The following is a 16,691-nucleotide window of genomic DNA, read 5'->3' as shown; positions in this document are numbered from 1 at the left end:
CAAGGCTTGAAGATTCAAGAAAGGCAGCACCAGAGATGATGTGGTGGGTTCTTCAGCATTGGATACTACCTTCAAACTGACCTATTATAGTTGACCGTTGCTGCGGACCTGCGGTTCCCTTTTGGCATGCTGTTTACAATTTGATAGTTCCTTTTCTGGCGCCCTGTTCGAATCACTGCACGGCAAGGCTACTCACGTCGACCCGCTTGGGCAGTGCCGAAGCTCCTTGGGCGACTGCTCAGGCCTCAGGCCCAGTACCAATCATTTGTCAAGCAGTGTTTCGCCGCTCAGTGCTCTCGAAACTGACGGTCGTATTGCCAACAACTCTTCGGCACTGGAGATATCACTGCGGTAACCGATATAGGTTTGATCCCTTGTGCCTTCTTCCGAGAGAATTCAGCGAACAGGACTTCATTCGTGTATAAGTACTACCCCAAGTTGATGGATGTTTCCTCAGCCCGGTGCTCTACACACAATCTCTTCTTCGGCTGGTCCGTTCAATCAGTACACATCAATCTCCATCTCTCCCCGCCATCACTATGCGATTCTCAGCAACACCTTTCGTGCATACTGCTTTGGCGTTGATGCTGATGATATCAGTGACGGACGCTGTTCCACTTGGCCGTGCAGCGCCAGCACCAAAACCTGTACCCGCTCTCCCTAAAGCTGCGCCGGCACCAAAGGTACCTGCAGTACCGCCCAAGGCCCCTGTCCCCCCGAAGGGTGCTCCCGGCCCACCGAAAGGCGCACCTATACCCCCCAAAGGCGCGCCGGTGAGTATGCCAGTACCATGGCATTGAACATCCCAGCTTAATGAGCTCAGAAGGTACCAACAAAGCAGCCAAATGGACCCGCTCGGCTGCCACCACCGTCAGGGCCTTCCAGGCAACCCCCCGGTGCTAGTCCGGGGAAATCAGATCCGTCTTGTGATGTACCTGTCAAGAACAGCAAAGGAAAAACAATTCATAAACGCTGCGATACATCCAACGACCCTCTTTTGGCTCACATCACCATCGACTCAAGTTGTGCAGCTCATGAGGCCAAGGTGAAAACTGCTCTGACGGACGCGATTACTCTGGCAACCACGGCGCATGGTATGGGGCCGGCTGACCAAGCGTAAGTAGTGACTTGGCATTGCAGCCTTTCGTTTAGTTGATGCTTTGTTATTAGGTTCAAGAACTACTTCCTTCCTACAGATCCCGATGATGTAGGTACAGTCCCAAAGGTGTTCGCAGCGATTGCTGGCTCGAAGATGTCAATGAAAGTGACATGTCCTACGGAAGCCCAAGAACCGAGTTGTAAGGGAACGTAAGCTGCAGTAACACTCCTTGCTCCAGCTGTAATGACAAATCCACGTCTGACTATAGGTTAGCATTGACGGACACGAAGCGATCTGCCAATCCTCCGACCATGAGGCTCTGTCCTGTCTTCTTCACAGATCATGAAACCCAACTTGATCTCAATAGCAAGCTATTTACCCCTACTGGATGGTGTACGGCTCCTCCACATACCCTGGGGAATTTCGTCACAGCAGGCCACACTATTCTGCACGAAATGACCCATTTCGGATATATCGGTCTCCAGGCCGGGCTAATCCAACCCACCGATAATGATGATACAGCGTAGGTTGAATCCTCGTTACGATGTCTATCCGTACTTACATCCAAGTGGAAATTCAGCGGGACTCTCGATATATTAGGTAAGAATGACGAGAATGACGGGAGGAAGAAGTACGGCAGTCCGAGCAGATATGCTCCGGCAGCGGCGCGGACACTCCAGCAGCATTGGGTCGCTTTCCAAGCCCAACAAGCATCGGGCACTAAACCCCAGAAACCGCTGAAGACTCCACCTCTTGCCCCAATGGAGAATGCTGAGAGCTATGCAGCTGCCGCTACTGGTGAGCCAGTCATCTCGCTTTATCAAGCATCCGCTAATGACTTGTGACCCACAGAATTCTATTTTGCACACAAGTGCCCTAACTTCGATCCCACTCAAGTGACAGCTGCGCCTTGAGATCCTGATGAAATTGATGGCGGTGCTACCTAGAAATTCGTGTAGCTATTCACTCCCTTTATTGATTGAGAAAAGCTTGCTTGCGTATCGCAATATTTCGTGTTTTCTGTGCGATCCTTCGTCAACGACACTCTGATTCCTATCCCGACTCCCTTTCCTTTGTCGTTTAGGCCCCAGGACCACAGAGCAACAAAGCTTCCTTATCTGTTCGTGTATCCAGTGGAAAACGAACTAGGATTTAAATGCTAGCCAGGCCCAAGACAAACGTCCCGAACACTCGTTTCTCCTCCGGCCCAAACATGTAGCTATGGTGTTATAATAGAGTGAGTGGTCGAGCGGCATGTGTCGATTCGAATCGGAATTACAGCCCATAAGCAATACGAAGATGTTTCATGATGTTTAACTGAAACACAAGTACCGACGGAACGGAATGAACGCATCTTTCATTTGACGAAGCATAGCAAAGCACAAACAAAGGTCGACTAAATAGCGATATAGTATCGCGGAAATATGGATATTTTTCGGATACCTTAAGTACGACAACGAAGCGAACTTATTCAACAGTAAATCCTTCGGTTTCCCTGTCGAAGTTGATCGTATCAATATATTAGCTCTCCAAAACCAACAGTTAACTGGACACGCACTCGATGGCGAAGAGCAGTTTACTCTCCAGGCTCTTGTAATCTTCATACGGCGGCAAATCAAGCCTATTGAAACACGTATGACTCCTCGGAAGCCCTTGAGGGTCGCCGGACTTCTCGATGGTGAATCGACGCGGTCCATCGGACCCTTGAAGGTCCTTGAATCCGTTGACGGGAAGGCGAGAGGTACCTGTTGTAAACTGAAGGAGGCGAACCTTGCGTTCGGCGGGCCATGAACGAAGACATTGCCAAAACCATTCTATGACTTGGTCGGTCTTCTCATAGCCCCGGTAGTCGGTGAATTTATTCCAATCATCACTAGTGGCGGTTTGGGATTACACGGCGTCCACACATCAATAACAAAGACATAGGTAGGCAAACGGAGAAGACGTACATGTCAATGTCAGACATCCCACCAATGAGCAGCTCAAGCTCGCGTTCATCAAAGACATTGATCAAGTCCCACGAGATAAGTTCGAGGAGTCCGCGGCTGAAGGCATTGAATTGTTCCTTCACCCGTTCAGATATCCGGTAGGCAACGACGGCCTTCACGTATTCGCCTTTGTTCTCTTCCGTCACGGGAATATCGCCGCCACCTGGTTTGAGTTCGACGGTCACAATCTCCCCAAAGCGTTCTTCCATCGTCGTGAATGTCTCGTCGAGGACGTCCGTGATATCGTTTTCCCTACGTAATCGACAAGGTGAATACAACACTAGCTGAGGGAAGGGGGTAATGGTAACTCACAACATCCAAGTTAATGACCGGTGTAGATCTGTATCAACGCTATCTAGGTCCTCCAATGTTGACGTCTTTTTTAGGATCATCTTGTAGAAGCTGCGGACAAAGTAGGCATCAAGAAATCGTCTGTGGAAAATCGCCAGGCCAAGGCATCGTCCAATGAATCGGAAGTAGTCCAAATGGTCAGGGTTGATGCCGGACGCTGGATTGATTTGGAGGGTGTAGTTATCACTGGTAGAATATTCGAACAACCCATAACTAGGATTGAAGATTTCGTGTGACAAAAGGAAGAACCATTCTCTAGTCAAGACACGCGCACTTAGTTGTGCTCCAAAGGATACGTGTATACACTAACCTCGAGACACCGCCATAGTCTAAACCTTCCTCGCCATCGAAGCTTACCATCAACCGGCGTTTGAGGTCAGTAGCTGGGAAGGCCATGACAGCAGTGAAACTATCTTCAAGGATATGACTTCGTCGCACTTTGATCTCGCATTTCCCTGGTGAGACCTGCATTCTGGGTTGACTCCTGAAGTACACTACTTTCCTGCGATAATCACGTTTGTATTTGGGTGCTGATTCGTCGACCTGTGATGGAAGCCGGGGATCGTCCCAGGAGGTAGTTCGTGTGTTGTGGTCAACAAAGTAGATTCGCTCAGCAGAAGTAATTCGCATCTCCCAACCCGATGGAAGAGGTCCGAGCTGTGGATTGGGGACTTGTGAAGGAAGGGCGGCTGTAGATTGCTGTTGCTGTCGTAGGGCAAGTTGTTGTCGGCGTGGATCTACCCATGTTGTAGCGCGAGTTCTATGATCAACAAAGTATGGTCGGCCTTCCGGCGTAGCGCGCTCTTCCCAGCCAGCAGGAAGGGGGATAGATAGAGGTGCAGCAGATGGCGGAGTCGGTATCGTTATTGTGCTTTGAGTTCGGGGTGGTGCATTCGAGACGGCTGGAGATACTGCACGAGCTGGTGTGTTGGAAGCGGAGACATGCGGAGACGGTGTCGTGGGAGGAGGAGATTGCTGAAACGTTAACGCTGGAGCATTGGGGGATCGCCAGCTTGTTGTCCTCGTGTTGTGGTCGACGTAGTAGGGCCGTCCGTGGGGATCTAATCGTCGCTCGAAACCTGGAGGCATAGGGTCGTCGTTCTCTATTGAAGGTGTAGGCATGGATGGAGCACTAATAGTAGAATATGGTCGAAGGGATGATGAGGATGTGGACGGCCTGGTCGACGGGGGTAATGGTACTGAAGCCCGGGCAGGAGTGAGGGACGACGACAAAGCCTGTGATGAGAACTCGGAGGAGAGACCTATAGTAGACTGTGCTCTAGGGAGACGCGAGAAATCTTGGGCTTCAGATGGTCGTTGTGATGGGAATGCGAATGTGAGCATGAGCTTTCCGTAGACGTTCAGCTTGTTTTCGGCCATTGTGAGATCTTTGGTGATGAGGCCTGAGATACATGAGATGCATGAGGCTACTGCGATGGGTAGATGGGCCTACTCACCACGATTCTCTTCCGCAGATTGTATCACCTCCGAAGCAGGAACACTGACTACACCAAGGAAACCCTGGTCTCGGTTTCGAAACTTCTTGTGGTCGAATACCTGGATCGCGATGGTGGACGACTGGCGGATATTCCTGAGGAGGGTTCAGTCCACGGGGCGCTCATCTTGTGCAAGGGAACGCGGACTCACACATCGAAGGTTTCATTCCAGAGTGGACTCAGCGACTTCTTCATGATTCGGGTCGTATTCGTTTGTTCACCGTCGACGGTGAGCACAGCGAATGGATCAGGAAGGCTAAAGAAGTCTCTCTTGACGAGCCCGTTAGCTCCCCCCACTGCATGCCGCCCAATAAGCATGAGAACCTAGGAAACGCTCATGATACTCACGAGTAACACGAATGGCCCTCTCTACGGTGCTTGAGCTGTGGAAGACAGAATGAGCCGGGCGTGAAGAGCGCAATGGAAGAGCTGACCTGCTCGCCATAGCCATTGAGATGGTATACGGTTGTGGTAGACTTGCTGCGGCAGCGTTCCAACAGTCAGCTTCAGGAATCAGCTTCGACGGGCGCTCGGCAAGCGGTGCCTCTGCAGAACGTGATCGTGGGACATAAAGCCCGCCTTGTCCGCATATGGAAAGAGGCGGAAACGTTTGGCGTCGGGCCATGGGCGCGCTGCGCATGTTTAGGATAGCGGAGGTGCGCGCGCGAACGCCCCTTGACACTTGCTACCATGACCAGGAAGTAGTGCTCCCTTTGAACGCTCTAAGCTCTAATACTCAAAAGCATTTAGATGTTGATCGCCAACTCTAATTTGCGTCAAACTCCAATGAGATAACAGTTGAACAATGAAAAAATCCAGTGATGACGTGCACGGTTTAAAGAATAAACGGCGTGTAAGTTACTTATGAGAAGCGACATGTGCGAAGCGCGCGGATAGAGTAGGTGCGAAGGTATAATCGGAAGCTAGGACGAGAGGGGCGGTCTATGCGTCTGTAGTCTAGTAACCTTCCTCTTCCTCGGGTTCGGCGGAATCAAGGCCGACCTCTTCGTAGTCCTTTTCGAGCGCCGCGAGATCCTCCCGAGCCTCCGAGAACTCGCCCTAAAAATCACAGACGATGAGCAGGGATAGCCACACGAGAGGGATATGCATACCTCTTCCATACCCTCACCAACGTACCAATGAACAAACGCACGCTTGGAGTACAGGAGATCGAACTTGTGATCTGATAACACGTATATCAGATTTATATTCAGGGCAAGGGTGTAGGTTACTCACCGAGACGAGCCCAAGCACTGGCAATGGCCGTGGTGCTAATGAAGACATTAGTCCCTTTCAGTTTCATGAAGATAGCATATACGTACTTCGACAGCATGCAGAGACTGCGGGTGTTCTTAGCGAGATCGCCACCAGGGACACAAGCAGGTGGCTCGTTGCAGATACCAAGCTAGATGACATCGATAAGCAAAGACACAGCAATGAGTATAGATGTCACCATACCTTGAAACCAGTCGGACACCAGTCGACAAACTGTATCGTACGCTTCGTCTTAATGGTGGCAATGGCAGCTTGGCAATCTTTGGGCATCACATCGCCTCGGTACAAGAGGGCGCACGCCACTGCAAAGTGATTGAGCAACGGATAGATCCGCATATCCCTCATGTTCACTCACTGTATTTTCCTTCTCTGGGGTCACATTTCACCTACGGTGCATGTCAGTGTATGCCAGATGGGGCTATCAGAAGTGACTCACCAACTGGTTACCGCTCTCGAAGCAAGATGTCGTCATCTCTGCAACAGAGTTCTGTTCGTGGCTAGCCTTCTCCGATGAGAGGAGGGGTGCATAAGTGGCCAAGGGGAAGTGGATACGAGGGAAGCTGAGCAGCGAAACTTAAGTAACATCCAGGTAAACGTCGCAGAGGCAAACATACGGGACAAGATTGGTTTGGAACTCGTTGAGATCGACGTTGAGGGAACCATCAAATCGAAGAGAAGCAGTGACCGAAGAAACGACCTGGGCGATGAGACGGTTGAGGTTGGTGAAGCCAGGAGAGGCGACTCCAAGTTTGGTCTTGCAGATATCGTAAATAGCCTCGTTATCCACCTGTCACAACGTCAGTCGAGATCAGGCACACTAATGAAAAAATACCCACCATGAACGAACAATCCGCGTGTTCCAAAGTCGTGTGCGTTGTGAGGACCGAGTTGTACGGCTCTACGATGGAACTCGACAACTGGGGAGCGGGGTAGACACAGAATTCTAACTTGGCCTTCTTCCCGAAATCTGCTGACAATCGCTCAAGCAGGAGGGCGCCAAAGCCAGACCCAGTTCCGCCACCGAAGGAATGGAACACAAAGAACCCTTGAAGCCCCGAGCAGTTGTCCGCCAGGCGCCTCAGCTTATCCATCACCGGGTCGATGAGCTCCTTGCCCACGGTATAATGACCTCTCGCGTCTTCAAAGAGGGCAATGAGAATTGAGAGATGAGAAGCGATAAAAGGAAACATACAGTTGTTGGCCGCGTCTTCTTTTCCAGTGATCATAGTCTCAGGGTGGAAAAGAGACTTGTACTTTCCAGTCTTGACATCGTCGATGACCCCAGGCTCGAGATCAAAGTACAGTGAACGAGGTACATGTTTGCCGGACGATGTTTCAGAGAAGAACGTCGAGAAGCCGGCATCAGTGTGCGACAAGGAGTCCGGAAGAAGACGCCCATCAGGCTAGAGCAAATGCTAAGAACCTGCCGTTATCGAAAAAAAATGGCACGACTTGCCTCTATTCCATGTTCCAAGGTGTATAGCTCCCCTGCAAATCTTGAGATTAGAACGTATCAATATACGATGGAACTTGCACATACAGCAGGCATTGCCAATTTGGACTCCTGCTTGGCCTACATGGATAGAGATGACTTCGCGCATATTCCAAGATTTTGACGATGGTGGTGGTTGTGCGTGAAGGGTGCGTGTTCTGAAACATCACGTGGGCGAATATGTACTTCGTGTATCGCCCCTATCATTCGCCCCTATATGGGATCAGACTCAGCGCTATTGTATTGCGCACGACACAAACACACACATCGACATCGTTTTCCTTTACATAAATGAATACATGAATAAAGACAGCAGTTGTACATCATCAACTAGAGTGCTCGATAGAACTCTTCCGGGGGAATACCATTCTTGTCATCCAAGTCATCATCAAGATCGTCGAGATTGTGATGGCCGTTCGTCGGGTTGCCATTGATATTTGGATATTGCGCACCGATTCCTGTGCCATCAGCAGTGTATGGATCAGTGGTCAGCCGAATCGGCACAACTAAGCGTAGCTCGGAAAACGGCGCCTTCTGAGGCTCAGGAGGAGTACACGACAAAATGACACAGTCCTGATCATGAGTGACAAACAAGCCGTTAGCGGTGAATCATGTAAACACGTTCAGATTTAAGACGTACCACAACCGTTAAACCGGCTGCAGAAAAACCACCGACTTGCACATTCTCATCGATAGCGATTTCCCCAGAGTACGCAATCCAATTCGGTCCGTCCCCCTACATTCTTTAGTAAGAAGAGATTCGAAGTTGCCAACCATCACACGAACCGCCATTTTGAATGCCCCAGTGCCCACCGTGTCTACGCGCCATATGTTTGTCTTCGTGCCAAGGACTTCGGCATTTCTTACGTCCACTGTCGTTTGTCGCACCAAATGACACTTCGTCATCCGCTTAGTGCTAGTGGTGCTAGTACTGGGTCCATAAGGGAGGAAGCTGGCCAATGAAACGGCCGTCGATCGAAGCTTTACGTGGAACGGTATCGGCTGAGTCATACAGAGCACCCTCGACGCTGGAATAAATAGAGTAACTTCTATGTCATGAAGATTCGGTGATTTGGATTCGATTGTCGAATGGAACGAGCGCCAGCCCGGCGTATCGCTAAAGCCATTCTGAGTGACCGTCATGGGGGCTGGAAGGGCTTTTGAGGGGCGGGATCGAGGGTGGTATACGAAAGATGTGGAGACAGCCCTACGAAGATGAATGAGCGCTTAGGACGAAGACGGGGACGATCTCAACAGACACATTACTGTGATTTGTCGAGCCGAAGATATGAGACTTGACGAGCGGTACAAGACTTGGCACAACATGTGGCTTGTCGACGAGGACAGATATTGAATAGTCAATTGTAGCGGTGAAGCCAGGTAACCCTGAGAGCTTGACATCATATGTGGGAGGTAAAGGCTAAGGCAAGATAAGCGACATATGACCATGAGATAGATCGAGCACACGCACATATGTTTTGCCCTCATATTCGAAATGAGTGGGTAAGGTCAAACTAAAAGGTAGGGTCGTTGGGCATTGCCCCCCTCCATCGGACTTGAACCACAACTGTTGTGAATCTAGACACAGCTTCGCCGAGGTATGACCGCCTTCTGCGACCTCTTTCAGTCGTAGCTTACCCTCAACCTACCCGGGTGTCGCTGATAAATTGCGTGGATATAAATTCACGACATACCTTGACCTCTACATTAGTGACCACCTCTGGTTTCACAAGATGCACCTCCCCTTTGACCAGACTTGCTGTCCCATACAATGGCAGAGCCGCATCCTTATCTTGCTCATCGAGCTGCAAGCTGACGTTCCCACTCTTCGACGGCTTCACGAACTTCCCTGCCGGTCGAGGGCTTAGTGCACCAGCTATAGCAATCCTTTCTTCGTATGAGGCCGGCTCTGCAGAGTACATGGGCGTTGCCCCGTTCACCAATGATGAGGCGCCCGTGCCATATCCTGGTAGACTAGTCGTGGACATTGCTTGTTGGTTGATGGTGTGGAATCAAAGACCGGGTGAAGCGCAGCAACAAGGTCGGCCGCACAATTCCCTGAATAAGCAGCTGTTTGCACACACACGGGCGTGTCAAAGCAACCGGATGCGCTAAGTGGATACTCGAGGACCATATGGTTTCCGGAGCCCCTGACTCAGCCCAGTAGTTGCCGCGACTCGGCATCATATCACCTTCTCACGATTTAATCATGGAAGTAAATACTGCGCGCCACTCCAGTGAAGTGACGTCACTTTGAAGTAGGATATATAGGCTCGGCGCAACGCCAGGCCCTCTCTGATCAACACCACCATCTACAACAATGTCAGACACTACAGAGAGCAAACAGCACCCATCACAGGTAGTTGCACCAACGAAGATCGACAGCGTTTCACAGCAAGGTTGGTGGTGGACCTCGAGCATCTTTCATGCACTCAATATTGATTGGTTTGGCGACACTCTAGCTTCTACACAGCCGGGAGATGGTTCCGAAGTCCGTATTGTAGATCAGCGCACCAGGGAAGAACTAATAAATGATCCCAACGTGCATGTCATTGAGGTGCCGGGCCAGAAAGTACCCTTCAAAGATCAAGTAATAGGTTATGCTCAGGTTGGTGTTATCTGGTCCGCCAACGCCAGCCTGCTTACTCACATAATTTCATTCCCGCAGAAAACTCGTGGCACGGTGAGCCTATGTTAGATTGTGCACTACGTGAATCGATCTCACATTTTCATTGACATCCAGCTCTTAGGAAAGGTCTGTCTCTAAATGCCAGTTGTAGTTACATGATGTCTTACTCAGTGTTGTAGACCGAAACTAAGCAACATGGGGACCAAATCCTCGAGGGCCGCGCAGCAGCTAGGGAGTGCAACGAATAAGAGAGGGTAAACGAAGGCCCCGGCCGACCTGGGCATAGTGTACATCTTTGAATAACGACGAGAGCATCATCTATATACTTCAGGAATAGTTATACATGCTACGACTTAGAGAAGGTTGAGCATACGTCTCTGTCGGCGTCAACGCCGCGCTCCTCGCCATCCCAATCAATGATATTTTGGGTGGATACTCAAAGTTTGCGGAAATGGTGGAAACGACAAGGCCAACAATTTCGACCTCCAATTTCGAAGATTGCTGGAACAAAGAAGGGAGAGATGAGGTATGTATCGATTCGTGGTGTAACTTTAAAGTCGGCGAGTTCAGGGTACTGAAGGGAGGGAATCCCTTGAGGCACGATATCAAGTGGGTTCTGGTAATGGGTTGCATTTCAGTCGAAGATACTCGAGCATGGGCGTACTTGCGCGCCGTTCCGGTACAACAACCGTAAAGTAAAGGCCCAAGACTCGCCTTCAATTTTTGGATCTCACAAATTATTTCATGTATGTTGTACAACGTTAGGTAAGTTGGTACTGGCACTAGATGACAAGCCTAACCCGCGACCCATAATTCATCACTGGAATACTTCTACAGGGAATGCTTGAGCCATTGCTTCGTATCCGGCAACACTGAGATGAAGAAAGTCTCCCGAGTTGAATTCAGCCTTCAATTGAGCAGGCGCCGCAGGATCCTTGACAGCGGCATCGAAGTCCACGACGGCATCGAATAGGTTACTCTCCCGAATGAAGGCGTTCACTCGCTGCCTCGTCTGTTCGCGAATAGAACTCGAGTACGGTTGGATTGCAGCGCTGAACCCAGGTGCGCTGAACGGGGTGATAGTGGCACCAAAAATGGGAATGTTCGCAGCATGCGAGCGATCGATTATTTGCTTGAAGGCAGATATGAGTCTGTCTCCAATATCCTGTTGGGCCTGCGCAGTAGCCGCTGCCACACCGATATCGTTCACTCCCTCGAAGATTATCACGAATTCCACGCCTGGTTGAGCCAACACGTCTCTGTCGAATCGACTCAACACATTGGGCCCCAGTCCGTCTGCGAGTATGCGATTCCCTCCGGCCGCCTGGTTTGCGAAGGAGAGTGCCTTTAAGGTTGGGTCTCCAGATGATTGGAGTCGTGCGAACAGCAGATCCGGCCAACGGTTGTTCGCGTCCGTTGTACTCCCCCTTCCATCCGTTATACTATCTCCAATGATGGCAACCGTACTCTGCTTGGTCGGAACCCACGCATCCAGAGTACTGATGAAGAACCAATGCGCTGTATTCTGCACTGACGGCGCATTTTGCAAGGTTGCCGCGTTGACTAAATTGCCGAATCCCATCCAACTAGTTGTGCGACTCCCAGGGTGACTCGTAATATCGTTCCCCGCTTGCCCCGAGGCCAGATACAAGCTCGCGGTCAACTCTGTCCCAGCCACGACATCCATATCAACCGGATCGGACACCACCAATGCTGCGGTTGGCACTGTAAACCCTGGCGCACCGCCAAACGTCAAAGTCTTCAGCGTCGTGGTATCGATCGCTGGACTTCCTGCGCCAGTGTCTGCGCTGCTCGCCCTTAAAGGCTTTGCGAGGGTGACAGCTGTGATAGGTAGGACTGTGGACCCGAAGGAGTTTGACAAGCGTAGACGAATTCGAGAAGATGTAGCTGTAACATGAATAGTTTGTCGGATAGTGGTATTGGAGAAAACGCGACCGCTGGTATTGAAAGGTGGGTTCGGTAAGTTCGCTGGCTCGGTCAACTGGGGCATCGAAGTCCAAGCAGCAACCCAATGCCCATCGGTGGCCTTAGCATGCCGACGATGGTTTTGGAGGGAGGAAGCGCCGTAGGTTTGGTCGATAAAAAACGCAAAGAGAAAGAGAACAAGGATGGGGAGTCGATTCGAGCCGGAGGTGTTCATCGTCACCGCGCTAGAGCTGTGAAAAGCCTAGGGTACGTGTCTGGTCATCGTTCTCTCTTATAGCATCGCTGGGAGGCGGATATTGCATCAGCCTGAACGGTGGGCACATAGCGGTATAACATCGGGGGGGCCGTGGGGCGGTCCGGGTGACATTATTGGACGTCGAAGCCCAACAACTCCGGCTACTGTCCTCGTCGAAGGTCAGCAGGACGGTATCGACGTCCTCCAGCCGGGCTTTTTATATTGAAGATAACATCTGTTGAGCGTGTAGCCATGCACCCACGGTATGTGCGAAACATAGTCGGAACCCGAATCGAAAGCCTCGGAGTCATCGCCGATACGTCCAGTCGAAATCAAGATGTAAATCCTTGTGGTCAACGAAGGGGAGATGCTTTCGTCGGTTAAGCCTGTCATGAACATGGCATCATTGCACAGGATCATGTTGCAGGCGCTTAGCTGAGCGAACTGGTATGTAGTATGCAATCAAATGCAAATTGGTTGTGTAAACGCGATTCGAACGCTCATGGACCTCATTTTGATGCCATTGGTTCGTATGAAAAACAGAAAACTATGGGAAATTACAAAAATCATGCGGGTTGAATGATGTAGTCTGGACGCTGGTTGTAGAGTATGCAATAGTCACTACAATGAGGCAATAATAAAATCTAGATAGCACATAGTAAGCACATCATGTCCGTGGGCAAACTGTAGTCATAATTTTGAGTGTTGGTATGGTACCGGAGTCCCTTGAAACGGAAATGTCATTAAACGTGCTACCGCGAAGTTAACTGGTCGAGCTCGTGTCCAGTGAGGTCCGTCCATGGATCAGTGACGAAACGTATAGGATGAGCATACTGGAATTCGAGCAGAGGTGAGGAATGTGGATCTGGGGGTGTAAGTGCAAGAACGATGAAGTCCTTCACCGCGAGCTGCCCAGCGTTAAACCCGCCAACCATGGTGTTGCGGTTGCACCTAACCTCTCCTTCCCAATCCAGGTTGGCTTCCTCTCTTTCAGGAACCAAGCAGTCCATGCTTCCTGCTGGTGGAGGAAGCGGCCATATCTTGCCTTCTCCAAGAGTGCAGTTTCTCCACGCCTTCTGCCCGCGCACTTGAACGGATATTTGGCGGAGTAGGAACACACGTATGACTGGCTTGGGGGTTGGGGGCGTATAGGAAGAAGAACGTGAAAGCCGGTGCTTTTGGGGTTTGAGGGAGGAGGATGACGGGCAAACGGAAACGGCCGTGGGCGGGAGCGAAGACAATGAAAGGGGGGAGTGTACTAGGGTAGCGGATGTATCGACGGTTGAAGTAGTGTCGATGGGTGACAGCGGATAGACTTCCGTTGATTGAGGGAGGAAGGCCCGCAGTGACGCGATCGTTCCAGTGAGTTGGATGTGAAAGGGGATGGCCTCCTCCAGACCAAATATTTGAGCCGCGGGTACCATCAGCTATCACATCGGCAGCGTTAATCACATAAATGGTTGGGGATTGGGGACGGAAGGACGTACATGACAATCAATAGGTGTTAGGCTAGAGCTAGGACGCGGTTGCATCTGAGCAGTTGCCTGTTGCCATTCTTCGGGCGCAACTTTCAGTGACGAGAATAGACAGGGACTCGAAACGTTGGGACGATGTGGTCGTGTCCGGGGATGGTAGTGGAGGCGGATGGAAATCCTGTAGGTCATTCATGTTCGTAAGTACATGAATTAAGCAAGTATGATGGCAATCTTTCGACGTACGTTTTGTTCTTTGTCAACCAAGTCATTTTGCGGTGGCGGATCTTTACGATTGTAACTACCAAAGTGTAGATACATTTGGCGAAGAGACCGGGCACGCCGGGGAAGGCGGTGTCAAAGGAGGGAGGGAGTGGTCGCGTCTTGTCGCCCTCTTCGTACGTTGACGGAATCAACAAAGAGAACGGAACAGAGTACGGGCATATAGGCTGTTCGGCAGTGGCATCCTTCCTCGACCAAAGAGTATATGTCTCGTTGACTAGTTTATGGGATTTGGATCCTCCTTCGGATATTGTAAGGTCCATCCTCCCATCAAGCTGGAAGTAAACGTTTAAGCGTGCTGTCGCGTCGCACTATCCTCGCTTCACTCACTTTGACAGTGACTTCCTCAACGATCGATGGGTTCTCGAGGCAAATGGCTCCCGAGACCACCGCGTGGCGGCCGTACGAAGGAACGCGGACACCATCCTCTTGCTCGTTTAGCACGATGCTCGTCCTCCCCGCCTTCTTCACAAACACCCCGGTGGGTGTTGGGCGCAACCTATCAGGTCGAGGAGTATGTTCAAGCCTCTCCTCGCCCAAAAGGAGTTCATCTGAATACTCCGGAGCAGGAGATGATGGGCTGTATTCCGGTAACGGGGATATCGAGACTAGTTTCGTGACTTCAGTCGCTGGCATGTAAGTGTATGTATGACAGTTCGAGGACAATTGAAGGAACCTACATCATGTCTTGGTCCGGTATTTATTGAACGGATTGAGCATTTCTTTGTACATGACTCAGTCAGGCGAAGGTCTGTGCCTGACTGCTGAGGTTCCGTTCACCACGCCTGATCATCGATCAAGGCTTGGGTTGGTTCGCCCAGCAAGCTCCAGTAAGGCTGCGGCACGGGCTCCAGCCCTAAGAATCGCCCTATATCGCCATATCGACGTCAAAGCACAAATAAATTTTGTCCACAAAAAACGTAAAGGAGGGTATTCGATGCAACCAATAGACACGGATTAAAAATAAACAATTCCATCAATACAAAAAAATCGCGCAATGGATACAAAGCTTTGCAACTACAAGTACCTGGAGACACCAACGCATGGTTCAAAACGAACGTTTGAGGCCTTTCATCTACGTGATGTCCGTGATTGCTGAGAAAGCCTCGAACTGGGTCTCTCGAGCCGGGAGAGCGTTGCTTCCAACCTCCTCGCACGTTCCGCGTCGCAGATGGTGTCCCACTCTTCATCTCTGCTCATGTAACTTACTGGCCTCGATGGCCGGTCGTCACTATCCGCCCGCACTTGGCTTGCTTGACTGGCCTGCGACCGAGGTCTCTGCGCCCTTGACGAATTCGGTAAAAACCCTGCCAAGAGCAATGTACTCCCGCGCGTGTTGCCGTATGCCGGTGGGGGTGGCGCCGCGATGAGATGGTCTTCCACATCACCTGTTCCTACACCACTTTGTGCCAGGGCCGACGCATAGGTGGGTAGCGGCGGGCGGTTCCACGGTGATAGTGCGATGAGGGAGTCCATATGAGGGTTGTGACCAAAACGCCGGGACGTTGGGAGCATCTCCCCAGCATGGAGATGGGCATAACGTTCAGCGCGCAGACGGAAGATGCGTCGCTCAATGAATAGCAGCTGGCCGAGGGTGGCGATGGCGAAAACGACATGCACAAATATGAATGATGATGTGCCTTTTAGCTCACGTCCTGACGAGGATCCTGGCTGGACACGCTGAACAGCAACCACCCAAGCGGCAATTGTACCACCCAGTATTATCACTTGAGCAGCGAGAGTGAGGAGCGTGGCAAGTCGAACGCCCCAGTATACTTTTGATTTGTTGAAGAAGCCGAATATGAGCTTCTGGTTAGCCTTGGCGCGGGCGGTGGTGTCAGTAGATGATATGCTGGACGCGGACGAAGGCAAGTTGTCTGTCGAAGCAGCGGAGACATGGATGGCGGGCGGCGGGGGAAGGTCTCTGTCTGCCGGGTGCCGACTTGGCATAGGAACATCGACATTGTTCGAGTCGCTGGGTCCTGCAACTTGATCCTCCTCCCTGTAGCCTATCTCCCCTCGTTTCGACGGCAATGGCTCAGCCTCTGGCCGTCTCTCCCGCGAACTACTTGGTGATGCTGATGAGATGGGTTCTGTCATCGCAGGGGTACGAGTAGGAGAGGATGTCGATGTCGATGGGCCTGGGGAGGAGAAACTGGAAGTCGAGGCGTCGACAATTGGGTTCATTTGCGCCAGAGACTCTCGTGAGACAAGGGTCGCTTGGTTCTGAGAGAGCCTCTACGCCCCCGATCTGTCCAGTTGAGGAAACGTACTTGGATTTACGCTGGTGATAACGTACAAGGGCGTCTGGGAAGAAAAGAAAAGGGCTTGCGCCTGGCAAGATCTTGAGCGAGTGGTGCGCCCAGCTGACCACGTCGTCGCAGAAGTGGATGAAGGAGAGATCGCTCGGTGAGGTGGCAGCAAC

General features: G+C 51.2%; 8 protein-coding genes across 8 annotated transcripts; 2 read left to right on the top strand and 6 right to left on the bottom strand.

The window, feature by feature from the left end:
• Window positions 1-539: 539 nt before the first annotated feature.
• On the top strand, window positions 540-2,013 carry PC9H_010999 (uncharacterized protein; the record flags this gene model as incomplete). The annotated part of the gene is made up of 6 exons (XM_036780489.1): window positions 540-773; window positions 824-1,116; window positions 1,171-1,308; window positions 1,368-1,622; window positions 1,680-1,897; window positions 1,952-2,013. 6 exons carry the CDS (start codon window positions 540-542, stop codon window positions 2,011-2,013), a joined length of 1,200 nt encoding a protein of 399 aa, XP_036627872.1.
• A 553-nt stretch (window positions 2,014-2,566) lies between these two features.
• PC9H_010998 (uncharacterized protein) lies at window positions 2,567-5,385 on the bottom strand (the record flags this gene model as incomplete). The annotated part of the gene is made up of 9 exons (XM_036780488.1): window positions 2,567-2,594; window positions 2,658-2,972; window positions 3,049-3,339; window positions 3,400-3,693; window positions 3,749-4,841; window positions 4,896-5,029; window positions 5,086-5,230; window positions 5,283-5,317; window positions 5,369-5,385. The coding sequence occupies 9 exons, from the start codon at window positions 5,383-5,385 to the stop codon at window positions 2,567-2,569; spliced, it is 2,352 nt and encodes a 783-aa protein (XP_036627871.1).
• Window positions 5,386-5,891: 506 nt separating this feature from the next.
• TUB1_3 (alpha-tubulin) lies at window positions 5,892-7,810 on the bottom strand (the record flags this gene model as incomplete). Its single annotated transcript, XM_036780487.1, has 12 exons — window positions 5,892-5,993; window positions 6,047-6,117; window positions 6,171-6,205; window positions 6,257-6,339; window positions 6,393-6,511; window positions 6,565-6,595; window positions 6,646-6,769; window positions 6,824-6,996; window positions 7,046-7,347; window positions 7,402-7,612; window positions 7,666-7,697; window positions 7,750-7,810. 12 exons carry the CDS (start codon window positions 7,808-7,810, stop codon window positions 5,892-5,894), a joined length of 1,344 nt encoding a protein of 447 aa, XP_036627870.1.
• A 221-nt stretch (window positions 7,811-8,031) lies between these two features.
• On the bottom strand, window positions 8,032-9,689 carry PC9H_010996 (uncharacterized protein; the record flags this gene model as incomplete). Its single annotated transcript, XM_036780486.1, has 6 exons — window positions 8,032-8,274; window positions 8,342-8,437; window positions 8,488-8,908; window positions 8,961-9,121; window positions 9,173-9,346; window positions 9,396-9,689. The coding sequence occupies 6 exons, from the start codon at window positions 9,687-9,689 to the stop codon at window positions 8,032-8,034; spliced, it is 1,389 nt and encodes a 462-aa protein (XP_036627869.1).
• A 332-nt stretch (window positions 9,690-10,021) lies between these two features.
• On the top strand, window positions 10,022-10,578 carry PC9H_010995 (uncharacterized protein; the record flags this gene model as incomplete). The annotated part of the gene is made up of 5 exons (XM_036780485.1): window positions 10,022-10,100; window positions 10,164-10,309; window positions 10,370-10,384; window positions 10,445-10,456; window positions 10,510-10,578. 5 exons carry the CDS (start codon window positions 10,022-10,024, stop codon window positions 10,576-10,578), a joined length of 321 nt encoding a protein of 106 aa, XP_036627868.1.
• A 569-nt stretch (window positions 10,579-11,147) lies between these two features.
• Window positions 11,148-12,491, bottom strand: PC9H_010994 (uncharacterized protein; the record flags this gene model as incomplete). The annotated part of the gene is made up of 1 exon (XM_036780484.1): window positions 11,148-12,491. The coding sequence occupies one exon, from the start codon at window positions 12,489-12,491 to the stop codon at window positions 11,148-11,150; it is 1,344 nt and encodes a 447-aa protein (XP_036627867.1).
• A 773-nt stretch (window positions 12,492-13,264) lies between these two features.
• On the bottom strand, window positions 13,265-14,902 carry PC9H_010993 (uncharacterized protein; the record flags this gene model as incomplete). The annotated part of the gene is made up of 4 exons (XM_036780483.1): window positions 13,265-13,939; window positions 14,000-14,165; window positions 14,231-14,541; window positions 14,597-14,902. The coding sequence occupies 4 exons, from the start codon at window positions 14,900-14,902 to the stop codon at window positions 13,265-13,267; spliced, it is 1,458 nt and encodes a 485-aa protein (XP_036627866.1).
• A 435-nt stretch (window positions 14,903-15,337) lies between these two features.
• PC9H_010992 (uncharacterized protein) lies at window positions 15,338-16,453 on the bottom strand (the record flags this gene model as incomplete). The annotated part of the gene is made up of 1 exon (XM_036780482.1): window positions 15,338-16,453. The coding sequence occupies one exon, from the start codon at window positions 16,451-16,453 to the stop codon at window positions 15,338-15,340; it is 1,116 nt and encodes a 371-aa protein (XP_036627865.1).
• Between the last annotated feature and the right edge of the window lie 238 nt (window positions 16,454-16,691).

This window comes from Pleurotus ostreatus (genome assembly GCF_014466165.1).
Source record: "Pleurotus ostreatus strain PC9 chromosome Unknown scaffold_8, whole genome shotgun sequence".
Taxonomy (NCBI): Eukaryota; Fungi; Basidiomycota; class Agaricomycetes; order Agaricales; family Pleurotaceae; genus Pleurotus; species Pleurotus ostreatus.
Note: the sequence above shows the minus strand (reverse complement) of the source record. Positions and strands in the feature narration are given on the sequence as shown.